At 58.3% G+C, this 17280-nt stretch overlaps 1 protein-coding gene across 1 annotated transcript in view; it reads left to right on the top strand.

Moving 5' to 3' along the window:
- The first annotated feature begins 2068 nt into the window (after positions 1-2068).
- Positions 2069-17280, top strand: part of CFAP46 (cilia and flagella associated protein 46) — a 64337-nt gene continuing 49125 nt past the window's right edge. Inside the window, exons 1-9 of the mRNA XM_032609032.1 lie at positions 2069-2167; positions 3188-3321; positions 4586-4798; positions 5932-6097; positions 6806-6940; positions 7805-7912; positions 8424-8590; positions 16553-16684; positions 17060-17222. Of these exons, the coding sequence (XP_032464923.1) occupies positions 3239-3321; positions 4586-4798; positions 5932-6097; positions 6806-6940; positions 7805-7912; positions 8424-8590; positions 16553-16684; positions 17060-17222 (1167 nt within the window). The 5' untranslated portion in view covers positions 2069-2167; positions 3188-3238. The remainder of the gene's footprint in view (positions 2168-3187; positions 3322-4585; positions 4799-5931; positions 6098-6805; positions 6941-7804; positions 7913-8423; positions 8591-16552; positions 16685-17059; positions 17223-17280) is intronic.

Below are 17280 nucleotides of genomic sequence, written 5' to 3'. Positions count from 1 at the left end.
GGCTTGCCTCTGCACCTGTTTCTCTCTGTGTCCAATTTCCCCTTTTAAGGACACCCGTCATAATGGATTAGGGCCCACCCTAATGACCTCACTTTAACTTAATTTTTCCTGGTAAGAGCCATCTCCAAACAAGGCCACATTCTGGAGTTCTGGGGGTCAAGGCTTCCTCATATACTTTAGGGGGCACTGCCCCCATACCACCATCCCCCCCCGAGGATGGGGGTCCTGGGCTTCTCTGCATTACCCCCAAGTATATCGAACCCTTGCAGATGGCAGATTAGCGCCCGGCTCTGGAGCACGCCGGCGCCCTTCCTCTCGGAGTCCCACCTGAGGTCGCCCAGGGCTCCCTTAATGTTGGCACCCCTGGCAGCCTTCAGCCGGGCAGCCCCCGCCGTCCGCAGACAGGAGCTGTGGAGGGAGCCCGCGGTGGCCAGTGTGGTGGATCTGGGATGTGGACTGGGGGATGGCTCTAGGATGTGACCCTTGGCCTCGGTGGGCCACGGACCTTGTGCTGTCTCCGTGGCCGCCTCATGTCACCAGGTCCTGTTGTCACCCCGTCCGGGGCGTGGCAGTGCCAACCTGTGCTTCCTTCTTGTCCTGCTGGGTGTGAGGGGCACGGGCCCAGTGGGCAGCCGCCCCGGACGCGCTCGGGCTCTCTTGGTGCGTTTCACTCGGCGAGGGGCCGGGCAGGAGTACCTGGCCAGACGGGGGCCTTATGCGGGGTCCCCGCCAGTCGGCTCCTGAAGGTGGGGGGCCGTGGGGACGGAGGCCACCACTGTGCTGGGCGCGGGTGGAGGCTGTTGGGGCCGGCCCAGCGGGTGCAGAGGGGGTCGTTCTGCACACCAGCTGCCCCTGGTGCCCGGCGCCCCTCGCCGACAAAGGCACAGCTAGCGGGACCTAATCTTCATGAAAAGGTCAAAAGACGCCCAGGACGCGCCACCGCACCCGTCCAGAGTCCTGCGCGCTGGGGTTGCGGGAACGTGCCCTGACCCGAGACCCACCGCGTCACTGCCCCGTCCCACTGTCCACCCTCAGTTTCCACCGGGAAAAAGCAGGGCCGCTTCACCTACCTGTACGCAAAGGCGCAGCACCACTCCCTCAGCGTGGACAAGGCCGCGGGGCACGTGCGGTGCCTGCGGGGCCGGAACGCCAAGGAGAGGTGAGCGGGCGGTGGCCAGGGGGCATGGGGGGTCTCCTGGGTTGTCGCGGCGGGGGCACCGGACCGCTGCCCGCCCCCTCGCCTGGCCCCGGGCAGCACCCCCGCGGGTTTGCCCGTCGCCTCGCGTCTAGGCTGGGGCGTCCACTGGGCTCGTGGCAGGAGCCCTGCGCCGGTTCTCCCGAGCAGAGAGCTCATCGCGCACCTGTGCAGGGTACAGATCTGGGCCGAGCTGGCCAAGGTGGCCCGGAAGCAGGGCGTGTGGGATGTGTGCCGGACGGCCAGCCGTTTCTGCCTCGCGTATGACGTTGGCAAGGTGGAGCGGCAGGCGAGGCTCAAGCGAGGTAGGCCCCGGGGCCACGCCTGGGCGCCCACACTGGCGGGATCTCCCTAGGCAACCTGGGGTTGCTGCGGGGCCCGCGGGGCTCAGCGAGGGGACCCAGGGCTGCAGGCGGGGGGCCTGTGGGCAGAGCATGGGCCTGGGCCGGCTCCCCCCGTCAGCGCTGGGTCCGCACAAGTCCGGCCTGCAGGTCTCTGGAAGAGGTTGGTCTTGCGGACGGTGAGGATCCGGGGACCTGCAGGCAGTCCCAGGAGGCCCGGGGCCTGGGTGTTGGGGGCGGGGCTGGGGCCTCTCGAGGGGCAGAACAGCGCAAACAGAACCAAGAGCCCAGCTGTCAGGGAATCGGTGGGAGACTGGCCATGGCCAAGCTGGCTCTGGGGACACCTCGCCACCCCGTGGGGCCCCTGCGCTTGGGAGGTTTCTGCCAGCCCCTCCTGGGCACAGTGCCACCTCGCAGAGACCCCGCCACCGCACCCGGGGCTGCGCCGCGTTCCCTGAAAGGCTGTTCGGGCCCTGAGCACCCTGCCGCTCTGCTGTTTCCAGGGAAGAAGAAGAAGGGCGGGGACGGCGCGGAGCAGGACTCCTCGAGCCAGTCAGATGCCACCCTGCAGAGGCCGGCGTCCCCCAGCCTGCTGCGCGAGTTCGCGGAGGTGGGGTTCATCAATGCTGAGGTGCGTCCCTGCCCACGGCCCCTCGGCCCCTGTGTCACCTGCGTCTGCACGGACGTGGCCCTATACCCCAGCCCTGCTCCCGAAGGAGCCTGTCCTTTAGGGAAGTTTTCCTCGGTTCTTGGGAGATTTTCTGGGAGAAGGATATAAATCAGAATGTATTGTGAGGGGTGTAGATGTTCATTTTCCTTAGAAGTAATGTTTGAACTGTGAATCCACGGTGACATAGGTACTGCAGGCTGATGGTTACTGGATTTGGGAGTGCCCTCTGCATGAGGATAGCTTCAAAAGCACTTTGAACCCATTGTAAGGGAGGAGCGTGTGTTCTCATCTCAGCCCCTCAGAGGCCGCTGAAGGCTGCTGGTGACCATCCCCCTCAGCCCTGACCTGGGGTCGCTCCCGCCCCCTGCAGTGAGCATGCAGAGACCCCAGCGTCAGCCAGGTGGCTGAGCTGGGTCTAAGCTGGCACTGGCATCCCTGCACCTGCACGTGGTGGTGATTTTGGTGATACTTTGTAACTTCGGGATTCTTGGGGCCATTCGAGGTTGTTTATTTTGGGGGTCGATGGGGTAACCTGGCCAGAACTCCCCGGCTCGTTCGGTGAGGGTTTGCTGAGCGCCTCCTGAGGGCCAGGCCATGCCGAGAGCTGGGGGCAGGTGACCACGGAGCTAGGGATGGAGCCGGCATCACCCCCGGGAGGCAGGCAAGGCCACCTGCCCCCCCGTCCTTGGTCCTGTCAGCCTGCAGGGCTTCCGTGCACAGCCGTGGAGGGACGGGGACTGGGTTGCCGTGGGCGCCTGTGGTGTGACAAGGGGATGTTTGTGTCCCTGGGGACTCAGGCTGTGCTCTCGAAAGGAGCCGGTCTCTCTCTGAGATGCAGTGTGTATGGGTGAAGCAACGGCGTGGGGTGGGGGAAGTGTCGCTGCAGGCAGGGAGGACCCAGGGGCCGGGAAGGCCCTGGGGGCATCGCACTGGGTCTGTGCTCCCAGGACCTCTCCTCCACTCCACTCACTTCCTCTGCAGGCCACCGTCCACCTGCTGCGATCAGAGGGCGTGCAGCTAAATGACTGTCCGATGCCCCCCGAGGACCTGAGTCAGCACCCGGTGGGCTACATACCCGAGTCCCCAGAGGACAACACCGAGTGGATTACGTACCGGTAGGGGAGCCGCGGGGTGCGCGTCCTATGCACCTGGCACGGCTCATGTGTGGCCCGGGGGCACAGGCTGGGACGGGAGCCACGCCCAGACATGCGAGGGAAGTGGCCGGCTGTCCAGCGCGGCTCACTAGTTCACGTCGTTGTTCGCTGTGGTTAGTCTTCCTCGTTATTGGTGGAAACGAGATGTCAGGGAGTTGGTGTCTGCGGAGGGAAGCAGTAGTCGGGGCTGGCCATGGGAAACTGTCCCGGGAAGTATGTGAACGGAAAGAGGGTCCACAGGGAACCCACAGAGACTTGCCCACGTGAGATGCCAAGTGCGGTTCAATCATGAAATCAAGGTGCTGTGGAAACAACCACAGTTTTTAGCCGTTGTTTCATCTAAAATTAAATATTGGAGAGGTGAACGCGGTGGTGCGTGAGTGTCCGCGTCGCGGTGTCGCAGGAGCCGAGGCTGTTGGCTGCTTCCCGCTGAATGCGGACAGGGGCCACTTTCCTGTTTGTTGCACCCAGTGGACGGGCCCTCACACCCGCCTGCTGTGGAGGGAGCTGGGGATGCCGCCGGACTCCCTCTGCCCACGAGAGGCACAGGGAGGAGGGCCCTGATTTTGTGCAGATGGGGTTTGTCTTGGTGTTTTAAGTCGCCTGTGAGAGCGCAGCCCGCGGCCTTCCCCAGGGGCCGCTGCCACTCCTGTCTGGCGCCGGGCTCCCCACACCTGGGGGAGGGCCCAGGCCACACCTGACCACCGCTTTTGTACAGCCCACGAGCTAACGGTGGTTTTGATGGCTTTTAAGTTTGTGAAATTAAATAGCGAGAAACACACAACAGAGACTCCATGCAGCTGTCGAAGCCCAGGGTACTGTCTGGCCCTTTAGAGAAAGGGCTTGCCAGGCGCTGGTCTGAGGCCAGCAGGTCCCACGCGCCCATGTGGACGGAGGAGGGCAGCCTGCGTGTGATGGGCCGGGGAGACTGGGCACAGGCAGGTGCAGAGCTGGACTGGCGGCCTGCAAGCCTCGGCCAGGGGTCCGTCCTCGGCCAGGGAGGGGCAGGGCGAGGGGCATCCAGCAGGGAGATGGGAGAGCCAGGCGGATGGGGTGGAGGTGGGAGGAGATGGGCAGGCCGGGTCCTTCAGCGGGAGTGGCGGACAGCCCCCAGCAGGGCAACTTTCTGACCCCTAGGCTCTAGGGATGGCTTCACACTGGTGTCTTCCTGCCGCTTTGGGAAGGGTCTTAATCCCGGGGAGAGCCTGACGCATGCCTTCTGTAGGACCTGGATAGAGGGCCTGTCGCAGCACACCATGAACAGCTGGCTGCGCTCGGCCGACATTGGGCAGACGATACAGGAGGCGTGGATCGTGCAGAATGCCGTGGTCTACGTCCTGAATCACAACCAGCACCTCATCACGGCCGGGCGCCAGAGGGAGCTCGTGGGCGCCTTGTACCACCTCCTGGGCATCATCAAGGCCATGGGCCACAGCGGGTGGGTGAGGCTGGCGGTCGCTGTGTGCATCCTGGCTTCCCAGGAGGGCCCCATCCTGCCCCTGCCAGAGACCCTGGGATCGGGCCGGGAGCTGTGGGGTGGGACGTGTGGGGCCACCCTCACCTGGTGCCTAGCAGTGACAGGGCCTCTGTGTACTGGCCGTGCACCCCGAGCAAGATACTCACCCTCTCTAAGCCGCAGGGCAACGAGTGGGGATCGATGAGGTGCTCAGGCGCCCTCGGGCCCGTACACGGATTCCCAGCAGCGCCACTGCCACACAGCTTCCCAGCCTGTCACACTCTTGTTGCAAACAGTGCGATTCTGAGGGAGGCTGGCGAGGCCCACGCCTTGTAGGAACAGGGGTGGAAACCGACCTTGGTCTGATTTGGGGCGGGTTGGAAATCAGTGTCCGGGAGTTTTCATATCCAGGTGGTGTGAACTCATGAGAGACCGATGTTTTCACTACCTGAAGCTAGAAGTGTGAAAGCGTCAAGTCAGGCCAGACCTTTACCTAATGAGGGTGACTGTGTGAAGCCCTCTTTGTGTTTTCTGCTGCTTGGGCATTTAGTCTAAACACTCAACTTAAAAATTTTTCGCCAGATCCCAAAGCAGAAAGGCTTGAGTGAGTCAGGACGCAGCTACATGTGCACATGGGGATTTTTACACTGCGAACAGGACGGAGCAGCCATGGAGGACGGGCCTGCCAGTGCCCTCACCTCTCCTCTGGGCGCGAGGCCCTGGCAGGGTCCCCAGGACCGTAGGGGTTGCGGGAGCACCTCTCTTTCTAGGCGGGTGTCCGTGTCTCTGTCGTAGACACAGGTCAGACCGCGTTTGATGGTTTTAAATGTTTTGGTGCTGAGACGTTTCAGGAAGAAGCAGGGAGGTTCTGGTCCAAGGCCGCTCCATCCGTCGCCCAGTGGAGGGCCTGCTGGACGGCCCGGCAGTGGGCACGGTGGCCAGGTGGGCCTTTGTGTCCAGGCCCCGCAGGACTCCCTGAGGAGTCCAGCCCACGTGGCACAGGTGTCTCCCAGGCGTGAAGGCCGCCTGGTGGAGGGCGAGCCTCCACCGCAGGCAGTCCTGTCCCCACGGCTTCCTCCCTGGGATGGCCTGGCCCGGACATGCTTCTCTTCCAGAGACCTGGCGCTGCTGGCGACGCTGTGCAGCACCCTGGCACGAGGCCTGATCACCACCTGGATCCCAGCCCCGACGCCAGAGAAGTCTAGAAGACACACACGCTCAAACCCTCTTCATACACCGCTAGACCCTGAGGCCGCCTCTGAAGTCAGGACCGCAGTGGAGGTGCCGCGCCCGAGGGTGGGATCGGAGCCGGGGGGTGGCACACCCCGGTCAGTGCAGGCGTCAGTGGGAGAGCAGTTGAAGAAGGAAGCTGCAGGCATTCTCAGGTGCCCAGAAATGGGGCGTGGGGTGGGGGGCACCCTTTCTCTAAGAGCGAGGAAACAAGACGAGGACACCTGGGTGTCAGTGGTGGGGACGTCCCTGCAAGTCCCAGAGCTCAGAAAAATGTGGACATAAGGCCAGAAAAATAGGACCAGTGCCAGTTCAGAACAGGAAAGCCGCAACACCAAATGAAAGATGCACAGGCCAGGGATACGGACGGTTCCACGGTGACCGAGTGGGGTTGTTTGTCCCCTGATTGCGTCTCCTGGTGACGTGGACTGTGTGGCGGTCTTCCCAGTCAAGGAGGAGGGATGTTGATGGGTGTTGACAAGCATCGGATGACCCCTCACCCATTCCTAGTAAACGTGAGAGAAAGTGAGTTCCGTAGTGAGTTTGAGGGATGTGCAGAGCCTGCGGCTGCCCCAGGTGTGGCCGGGAGCGGTGCCTCCTTCCTCCTGAGGCTGTGCCTCAGCCCCAGGACTAGTGAGTGTTTGGGCCACCATCCCTTCTGGACCCAGAGCCGGGTCTGCTTGTTTTTGCAGCTTTGGGTCTTGGCTCGGGTTCCCTGTTTGGATTCAGGTGTCATGAGCAAGGACACCTCCGTTTCAGGTCTGCGAGTTCGCCCTGAACCTGACCGACGGGACGGTGCCCGTCAGCACCCTGCAGCAGCTCATCGCCACGTGGGCGAAGGCCAAGCAGCTTCTGCGGCAGCAGGTCGGGCCGCGCCTGGGCACGGACGAGCAGGTGCCGGCCGGGGGGCGCCCCCGCTGAAGTCCTCCCCACCCGAGGGCGAGCAGCCTGGGGGACGGGGCGGCGGGGCTGCGGAAGGGGTGCTTCCCTTCAGGAGGGTCCGTCCTTGCCCAGGCTGACCCCCGAGAGATGGGGCGTGAGGCCTCCTCTGCCTGCCTGGCCGCTGGAACATCCCCTCGTTCCTCCAGCCGACTGGCCACGGTTCTGACTGTCCACCAAGAGCCGCTGGGTCTCTGGGGGCGCTGTGCACCCTCGGTGACACCTCGCTGTGGCTTTATCTGGAGGTGCGTCTAGGTCACAGGGGGACACCTCCCTGGCAGGGTCCCACGGGCCACCTGAGCTGTGAACGCAAGGCCGTCGGGGTGGGGATGCAGGGGAGCCACCAGGGACCCAGAGGGGAGGGGGCAGGGCCAGCCCCACGGCTTCTCCTCCTGCAGACGTGGGCCGTGGATGGAGACCAGTGGGAGGTTCCCTGGGGCGCCAGCTGGAGCCAGGACACGTGGCTCAGGTGGGAAGTGAGGCTGGCAAGGCGGGGACCATCAGGGAGGGGCATCTGAGCCTGCCAGGAGTGAGCACCGGGTTGGAGCAGGACCAAGGGAGGGGCCTCCAGACAGAAGGCCACCGCTGTGCCTGGCCACCTGCCCTCCACCTCTGGCCGGCTCAGCCAGCCGCCGGGCCACCTTGGGGGCTGCAGCGCCTACTCCTCTTTATTACGTGAAGAGGTAGCTCGGAGACAAACGCTTACACAAACAGCTCCGATCATTGCCGCAGAGCTGATGTTTCACAGGGTCACTTCCCGAGTAGTCCAGATTCTCCAGCCCCAGGGCTGACGGGCCCTCTGCACTTTCTTCCCACCAGAGCGCCAACGAGAGCATCGACTCGGTGACCGGAGTCCTCGTTGCTCTGGAGATGCACTCCTGCAACGGGCTGGGCCTCATGGACTTCACGGTGCCCCCGTTGGCTCAGGTAGCTGTCGCTCCCTCACCCCACAGGGTGTCACCTCCCTCCAGAAGTCACCTTCCTCCCCCTTGGCCCACGCAGGTGTCACTAGGCGCCTGGTAGGCATTCCAGGGGCTGTGCCCCGACAAGGCTCCCCAACTCGAAGTGCTTATTCGAATTGCGCTGTCTAGACAAGGAGCCCCAGGTGGCCAGTGGCCCTGCCGTGTTCTCTGCACAGCGCTCCCAACAGAGCCGAGCAGTCCCCTCAGGGCCCCTGAGTCTGGTCTCCTGGCTCGTCAGAGGGCAGGGCTGCCCATGTGGCAGGAACGCAGTGTGGACACTGGGACATTTGTCCCCAGCCCGCCAGCCCCACCCAGGCTTGGCCGCAGTTGGTTGAGGCAGCTGGAGCCTCAGCCTTGCAGGTGACTCAGCCTAGGCCGGGTGACCACTGGACCCATCCATGTGACGTCAGCCGTGAGCTGGCAGCAGAGACGCTCCCCACCTACTCACAGATGCCCCTCTCCCCCACCACCGGCAGCTGGTGAAGATGGCCTTGGAGTGCAGCTGGTCGGACCCCCTCGTGGAGCTGCAGACCCTGACGCGGCTGGCCCACTTCACCTACGTGGCCCGGGACCACGAGGCCACCATGGCCTGCTCGCAGAAGGCCATCCAGATGGGCATCGAGCACCTGCAGGCCTTCAGTCCGTGAGTCGCCCCAGCGCCCGACCTGTGTCCCTGGGGCGCGGTGCCTCCTCCGAGCCTGCCAGGTGGGGCCCGCAGCCTCACCCGCTCGGCCCTGGAGCCGCCCCGCCAGCCCCGCGTCGGCCGGGGCAACGCCTCAGCTGCGGCCCCTGGAGAGCCGTGTTCAGCAGGATCCCGAGGCCCCACGAGCCCCGCCAGCTGCGGGCATGACGGGGGCTCAGAGGCCGAAAGGGCCGCAAGGCTCGACCGGCGGCCGCTCCCACAGGCAGGCAGCTTTGTTGAGAGTTAGTTTTGAGCAGGCGACTTAGGAGGCCACGTAAATTCGGAAGTAACTGAAGGGTGATTTCAGTGAAATGAAAATAGCCCCCCTGCCACTGGCTCCTCTCCGCCCGAGCTCTGCTGGCGGCGGGCTCTCCAGGGCCCCCGGGATGGCCGCAGGCGCTCCAGGCTGCTTGCTCCTGTGCCCCGGGCCCCGTTCAGCTCGTCGGTAATCAGGGCTCCTGATCCTTCCGTCTTCCTGAACAGGAGGCTGTTTTAACGTTGTTTCTGTTGTATTTCTGCTGTAAAGACTGTTTCCCTTGAGGCTCTTCTCTTTGCCTTACTTCTGAGTCTATTTCCTGAAAGACGGGATCCTGGCCCCCAGGCCAGGAAGATACCCATCGTGGCTGCACAGCCAAGCTGACCGCTCGAGGCCGGATCCAAGGAGGCCTGGCCTCCTGCCTCTGGGTGATGGGAGTGGAGGCCTGAGCCTCTCTCGGTCAGGATCCCGGGGCCAGGTGCGGGAGCACGGCCGCCACGTCCCAGCAGCTGCTCTGGGGCCTGCGTGGGACACCCCTGTGGGTTTTTGGGGGCTGACAAGTGACCATGACCCGAGCCGTGGTCACCCGCCTCGCATGCAGCCAAGGCCACAGGCTGCTCAGAGCTCCCGTGGAGGCCCCACCCACACCTCATCTGTACCTGCAGCGGCTCCTGGGCAGGGGCTGCCGTGCCTGTACTGGGAGCAAGTAAACCAAGGCAGGCAGAGGCTGAGGCCCTCGCCGAGGCCACCCAGCAGGTGGAGGCGGAACGGGGACCGGAGCCCAGGCAGCTGCTTGCATGAAAACCAAGGCAGCTGAAGCAGAGGCTGGATGGAGCCCCCAGGCCAGCCCAGCATGTCTCATTGCGCCCACCCCCGCAAGAGGCTTTCCCTCGTGACTGCCTTTCCTCCAAAACAGAGGTGGCTTTTGCTCAACAATCCATCCTGAGAAGGACTTGGCTTCTGAAAGGCTTTCGAACGTCCTGCCCTGGCCTCACCGTGCAGCAGGTGGGGGCCGAGGGCTCCGAGACGGCCAGGGGGCCGCTGGCTCAGGTGCCCAGCCTACGGAGATGGAGAAGGCGCAGCGGTAGCGCACGGAACACCCGGCCCCCCGGCAGGACATCTGATAGCAGCCAGGGACTCGGGGTTCTTCCCGGAAGCCTCTGGTCCTTAGCACAGGGGTCCCCACCAGACACTGGTCTCCACCAACAACTGCAAAGCTGTGCCCGTCAGCAGACGAGCCATTCCGAGTTCCCCACAGCATCTTATACACACTCTCCAGTGTGAACCGAGGTTCCTCAGACTTTTGAGAGGCCCTCAGCTCTGAAGAGAAGACCAACGGGAAGAAATAGGGAGAATTACTCCGGAAGAAACTGTCAGCCTTTATAATGTAATATGTCCAGTTACCTCACCAGGGGAGGCGGCTTCATTCAGGAATAGCGGAGGAATTGCAATTAGGGAAATGCAAACTTCGGTGGACCACAGGAAACGTGGAAAACAAGGAGGGGGATCTTGCTTTGCTAGGAAAAAGAGGGAGTCAGGGGGCGCTGTGATAGCCAGAGTCCACTGGGGGAGTTGGGGGTCCAAAGTACCGAGGCTTCCTGTTGGCTGTCTGTGCCGGACTCTGATCGGCTGGGCTGTCGGGGGTGGAGGGATGGTTCCTTCCTCCTGCTGCACAGTGAGTAGAGGCCCCTTCTTGTCTGAGATGTAGGCGAGGCCCCTTCCTGTTTGGGGTAATTGCGATGTGTGGCGGACGTGGGACCTCCCTGACAGGCCTGGCCTGACTCTAGCTGTAGCTGAGGTTTCTGTAATTCATTCCACAGAACAGATTACATGATGATCAGAAGAAGTATTTAAAAAAAAATAATAATAACGTCCAAGGTATTTGAGAAGATGCAGCATTTAGAAGTTAAAATGTGTTATGGAAAAGGAATGAGGAATAAAAGGAAAAGGACTAAATATCTCTTCAAAATTAAAAAGGTAATTTCTGAAGTTGAAAATAAAGTCAGTGAAGGGCTAGAAGATAAAGTGTGAGGAAATCGTGCAGGAAATATATGAAGAAGGACAGACAGGAAATGTGACAGAAAAGCCAGAAGAAACAATAGGAGGTCCTAAACCCAGCTATTGGAATTCCAGAAAGAGGGGAGACAGCGTTCTTAAGAAAGGGGTGAAAAGCAGGAGCTTCCCTGAGCAGAGGACACCGTCTCATGACTGACCCTCCCACTAAATGACCGGCGAGAAGAATGAAGAGATACTCACATCCAGATACGTCATGGGGTCATCAGGTCATGGCAGATACGGAGACTATCCTACAGTGTTTAGAAGAAAAGAAAAAGAAGGAAATAGAAACGCATCAGTCTTCTCAGAAACCATCACTAGCAGCTAGAAGAAAGTGGAACGTTCTAAGTGGAAGTAGTTTTCAACATGTAATTCTAACTCACCCAAACTTTCAAGTATCCCGGTAAAGAAAGCTACTTTTAAACAGATGAGGACCTAGAAAATGTATTTGTCACACACCTGTTTTTAGAAAGTTAATTGAGGATACACTCCAGAAAAACAAGGGAGTAACCCAGAAAAGAGAAAGATGTTGGATGCTGGAAATGGAGATGCAATCCAGAAAAGGTGCCCAGCTGCGCTGCTTGCTGAGAGAGCCTCCTCGGCAAGGCTGTAGGGGAGGGCCCTGGGGGTGCGGGCAGGGCCAAAGGAGGACCCAGTGTTGTGGAGAGTTTACAGGTATTGTGGTAAAGGAGGGAGGGAGAAAAGCCAGTTGGAAATGCCAGGAGATAACAAAGGTAATAGCTTGCCTCTTCAGTGAAAAACACAGACATTATCTTGATGTTTATTGATATTCCAGTGTTAGGATTAGCATTTTGACAAGGAAGACTTATTTGTGGTTACCCAATAAAATATCAATGTTACCAATTTTGACAGTACGAAAGTAAAGTAAAAGCACAGATAACATACTTTAGCAGTGGGAAGGGGGAAGAGGACAGGTGGTGTGAGACCCTCATCTGAGAAGCTGAATAGCCGGGTGTCACTTGTTGAGGGTCCACAAGATATTCTGAGGTACAAAGATAATAAATAAGGGAATTAAAAGTAATGCTGGGACCAGCTATATTCATAAGTTGGGAAAAGGGACTTCTGTAGGTAATGTTTAAAATTCATAAATTGGGAAATCAAGATAGAAGCCAGTTTTTTGGAGGAAAGCGTATACCTGCTAGAAGATAGAGCTGAAGACCTAGGAGTCATTCCCTCTTGGGAATAGGACTGGGGGCTGGGTAGGGGAGTAGTTCTCAACCATGTGGTAGGTACCACTTTGATAAAAATTAGAAGGTTAATTCTAAAAGAAAGAAAAAGACTACATTCATAAAGAAAGAGTCGGTGTTTGAGGGCTGCTGCCTCGTCTTCCTATAACGGCGTTAAGGCTGATTTCACTACTCGTTGCGGGCACTGCAGAGCTTGTCAGGGGACTGGGTGGCAGGGTGCCTGCTGCGGTGACGGGTGTGTGCCCCAGCTTCGGCATTCTTTCCTCAGTGATCTTTAAATTAACTTTTATTTTAAAACAGCAATTCTTATGATAAAATAGGCTAAAAACATAAATGTTTACAGATGGTAATAGGGAAAGGGGAGGTCGTACAAGACTATGTAAAAGTTTGGTTTTCACCTCAAGACCTCGGAGAACTCATTTTTAGACTGTTGCTGCCCTCTAGTGGTGGTCGGTGTTACTACTCTCAGTGGGGTCACCCCTACCCGGGCTTGGCTGTGGACCTGACCCGTTTTTCACCACACTGAGGGCCAGCTGTGTCTAGGCCTGGAGCTGGGCGCTGGGAGGCTGGACAGGCAGAGGTAGGCGGCCCTTGGCTCTCTAGGGGATGCCGACTGCACGATGGTCTTGCTGGCCCCTCAGAGCCCTGGACCCGGTCCCCAGTCAGCAGGACCCGCGGTCAACTTCAGCACGTGGCATGTACCGCAGGTGATTCACCTGTTTTCAAAACAATTATACGTATTTCAAATTTTTATGCTCATTTTTTCTATTTTGCAAGCTATGTAAAGAAACTCAGTGTGGAATTGGTCACAGAGTAATTTTTATGATGGCATTTCACAGTAATAGTGAAAATAGTTTTCAGATCTTGGTGAAAAATAGTGCAGTTACTAATCAATTAGTATTCTCACCTCTGAGTGTGTAATTACCAGAATCAGGTTCATATTTATACTATTAATGTAAAGGAATATATATTAATAAGGAATTTGATGTAGATCTCTAAAACAGACCAACAGAGATTACCTTTCTACTTTGTTTAGAACTTTTATTTGACATAATCATCATCACTGTTGGGTTTTTATGTGAACTTAAAAGTCACTTTTTCTACCGGTTCTGGCCATGACACACAGTGGATCTCATACTCTTGTGCTATTTAAAAAACTGTAAAACTTGACAAAATACATGAAACAACTGCTTCCAGACATTGGCCAACAGATGGCCCAAGGCCGCGCTTCCTGCAAGAGGCCATCAGAAGTGAGCCCCACGTGCACCCTCGCGCTCTGCCTGGGGGCGCAGGGCGCTGCCCAAACTGCAGCTCCGGGAGCTGGAGCCCAGACAGAAGAAATGCTCGCGGGCGACAGAGACCAAACCCTGGGGCTGCTGGGGCCTCGGGACTCCACAGGATGCAAGACGAGCGAGGATGTTCCTGGACAGAGAAGGCCAGATCCCGCAGGCCTGGCAGGAAGCAGGCGACAGAGATGCCGGAGGCCCCGTGCTGACCCAGGAGAGTCAGGGAGCCCTCGCTGAACCGCCGGGGCATTCAGGAAGACCACGCCTTCGGGGCTGGGCTCTAAGGGCCACGCGAGACTTGCCCTAAGACGCCTAGTCCAGATCTCAGTAGGATAAGGGTGAGCCACAGGTGAATTCGCTGCCTGCCAGAATGAAACCCCACCTTCCTTTAAAGGAAGGCAACATAATCCACGCTCTCAGCAAGACAGCCCTCCATCCTGCCCCCCGCCCCCCGCCCAGCACAACAGCAGACGTCACCAGGCATGTGGAGAAACAAGAAACTGTGGCCCATCGCAGGAGAAGAAGCAGTCAGCCGACTCAGACGTGACACAGATGTTGGAATTAGCAGACGATGGATTTAAAACAGTTATTGTAAATACAAGAAAGGAAAGAAAGGATTTTAATGGGCAAATTGCAGGTGGTGAATTCCAACAAAGAAATGGAAACTCTAATTAAAGAACTAAGTGGAAATTCTAGAAATGACAAGTACAATCTCTGACATGGAAATATCACTGGGAGAGCTTGACATTTGAACACTGGAGAAGTGATCAGTAACTCTGAACGCAGGTCAGCACACTATGGAAACTGAAGCACAGGGAGAAAGGCCTGAAAAACGGAGGAGCAGTGCCTTGGGGACCAGTGGGCTAGTGCCCATGGGCCAGCACAAGTGCAGGTGTGGTCTCAGAAGGACAGAGGCCAGAGGGCGAGGTGGGAATATGTATATTTGAAGATGTAATAGCTGAAATTGTTTCAAACTGAATTAACAGTATCAACCCAGAGATCCAGGATTTTCAATGAACTCCAAGCAGGATATACACGAGGGAAGCCACACCTATTTTTATTGTAGGCAAATCGCTGGAGACCAAGGTGACAAGAAAACCCTGGAAGGAAGGTGGAAGGGGAAAAGGATGCATTGCACACAGGGAAACAGGAATGAGAGGTGAGTTCTCAACAGGAACAATGTAAACCATCTTAAGTGGTAAAAAAGAAAAAACCCTGTCGATCTAGAATTCTGTATACACCAAAAATAGCCTTTGAAAAATGAAGGCAAAATCAAGCCTTTTTAGATTAATTAAAACTAAGAGAATCCATTCCCAGAAGACCCACAGAACAAGAAATGCTAAAGGAAGTTCTTCAGCCTGAAGGAAGATGGTACCAGATGGAAACTCAGTTCAGGAAGTAGTGAAGAACGCCCCAGGTGGTGACTGTGTGGCTGAACATAAAACGTTTCCCCCCCTTCGGTTCTTGAATCCTTTAAAAGACACACGCCTGTTTCAAACAAAAATACGTTGCATTGTGGGATTATTAACAAATGTGGAAGTAAAATGTATGACAGTGGTAACACAAAGGATGGGAATGGGAGAGATAGGGGTATGTCGAGAGTTCTGACACCGTCTGTGAAGTGGTATAATATTAATTCACCAGAGACTGTGATTAGTTAGGAATGTATGTTGCAGTCTCTAGAGCAAGTACTACAGAAACAATAAAAGAATAATACCTAGACATCCAATGGAGAAGATAAAATTGAACACTAAAAATATTCAATTAATCCAAAAGAGGGGAGGAAAGAAAGGACGAACGTATGGGACAGAAGGAAAGCAAATAGCAAAATCGAAGGTTTAACCCAAAACCACACCAACAGATCCATTAAATGTAAATGGACCAACACTCCAGTTAAAGTGAAGAGTTTATCCCACTGGACCCAAAAAGCAAGACCCAACTCGAAGCCATTTTCAAGAGACACTCTTCAAATACAAAGACACAGGTGAAAAGTAAAAGGAGGGGGACAGATGGCCTCTGCGGCACCAGCTGCAAGAACGCCGTGGGGCTGGAGTAAAGCTCCCAGGATGTGGGATCAGAGGTAGAGAGGCATTTCACAAAGATAAAAGGGTTCAATCAGCAAGAACACATAAAAATCTTAAACGTGTATACACTTAACAGCAGAGCTTCAAAATTCAAGAAGCAAAATGTTAGATACAGCCACAATTACAGCTGTGGATCTCGACGTTCCTCTCTCAGTGGCTGATAGAACAGAGTAAGCCGTAAGCATATAGATGGTCACCACCAGCAGATCACCCAGTTGTCACTGTCAGACTCTCCCCAAGGACCACGTCCTAAAGATCCAGGTCTCCAGGACAGCAACGCCAGGGCCCAGCGGGGCCAGGCTCTCCTCCACCTCCTGCTGGATTGGCACGCCCATCCTGGGGGACGGGGCCAGCCTCCGATTCACCCCCAGAGCATGAGCTTGGCCGTGCCCTGCAGATCCTTGCAGGCGGAGGGACAGCCTCTTTCTCCCCTAGACTCCTGACGGGCAGGGTGGCGGAGCAGCTGGCTCCTGCAGGCGGGTGGGCCTCCCAGGCCGTGGCGGGGAGGTCTACCCAGAAACCAGTGCTTTTCTCTTAGAGTAAGCCTGGTGCCCCCTGAGCCGAGCTGCAGGGACGTGCGTGTGGTTGTCACGAGCACAAGCCACGGCTTGGCTGGGAGAAGAGAGCTCACGGCACCCTTGACGCTGCTGAGTCTAAACTGTACGTTCTGAGCTCTCAGCGCAGAGCCTAGGCGCCCTGAACAAGACGTGCTCTGGGGCACGGGGCACGGGGCCTGGTCGCTCCAGCAGGGCCCGGCCTCGCTTGGGGTGGGCGCCTTGTTCTGCTGCTGCTGCCACACAAGACACCCTACGTATTAGTCATTCAAACATCAGCTTATGGTTCTGTCCCGTGGTTCTGCGGGTTGACTGGACTCAGCCAGTTAGTTCTGGCTTGGGGACCTTCATGACGTTACTCTGGACTCCCCAGGGCTCTCTCCAGGGGCCGGGGTGGGGTGTCCCCAGGGCTCTCCCCTCTCGGCGGCACCTCCCTCCCCTAGGAGCCTCCTGGGAGCTGTGGCGCTTGTCTGTCTGCAGGGTGGAGGCTGAGTTGGTGGCGGAGATGCTGAGCACTGCAGCCTGCATCCAGGGCAGGAGCATCATGGATAACCTCAAGGGCCGGAAGCAGCTGCGCCTGACGGCCGCCAAGGCCTTCGTAGAGAGTGCGAGGTGGGCTGCGGCCCCCGGTGGCCAGGTCGTCGTGCGCGTGGCGCGTCTGGGGTGCGTGTTTTGGGTGGGGACGATGGTGACTGCGGTGCGTGGTGCTCGCTGGGGACTGTCCCCGAGGCCGGCCCCTCCCCCAGTGGCCCTGTGACCAGGGTCATCGCCTGCCCCGTGCGGTGACACCCACCTCACCCCCGGGGGTTCCCGGCAGCCCTGAGCGTCTGAGCCAGGACGGGCCCGAGGAACGGGGAGCCGGGGCTCGTGAGCGGGTCACAGCGGGGCTGCCCTGAGCGGAGCCCGTCCTGGTCCTGCAGAGACGTCTTGGGGCCCCACCCCTCCCCTCGGCGCCTACACCTGTCCAGGTCAGACCTTCCCTTCCAGGTTTGGGGGCATCGCGGGGAGCAGCGCCCTGGTGATGCAGGCCGCCCGACACTTCTGGAACACCTGGCTGCCGCTGCTGTCCTCTGCGGTCAACAGGAAGAAGTGCAAGAGCGCCACTCAGGAGGTCATCAGCGTCATCAACAAGACGGAGGCCAGAAAGCAGGTGCGCCCTGGGCCGCCTCTCGCGTCCTTCCTCCAGCACGGTGGGCGAGGCTTCCGAG

The sequence above is a fragment of the Phocoena sinus genome, chromosome 16 (genome assembly GCF_008692025.1).
Source record: "Phocoena sinus isolate mPhoSin1 chromosome 16, mPhoSin1.pri, whole genome shotgun sequence".
In the NCBI taxonomy this organism is placed as follows: Eukaryota; Metazoa; Chordata; class Mammalia; order Artiodactyla; family Phocoenidae; genus Phocoena; species Phocoena sinus.
Note: the sequence above shows the minus strand (reverse complement) of the source record. Positions and strands in the feature narration are given on the sequence as shown.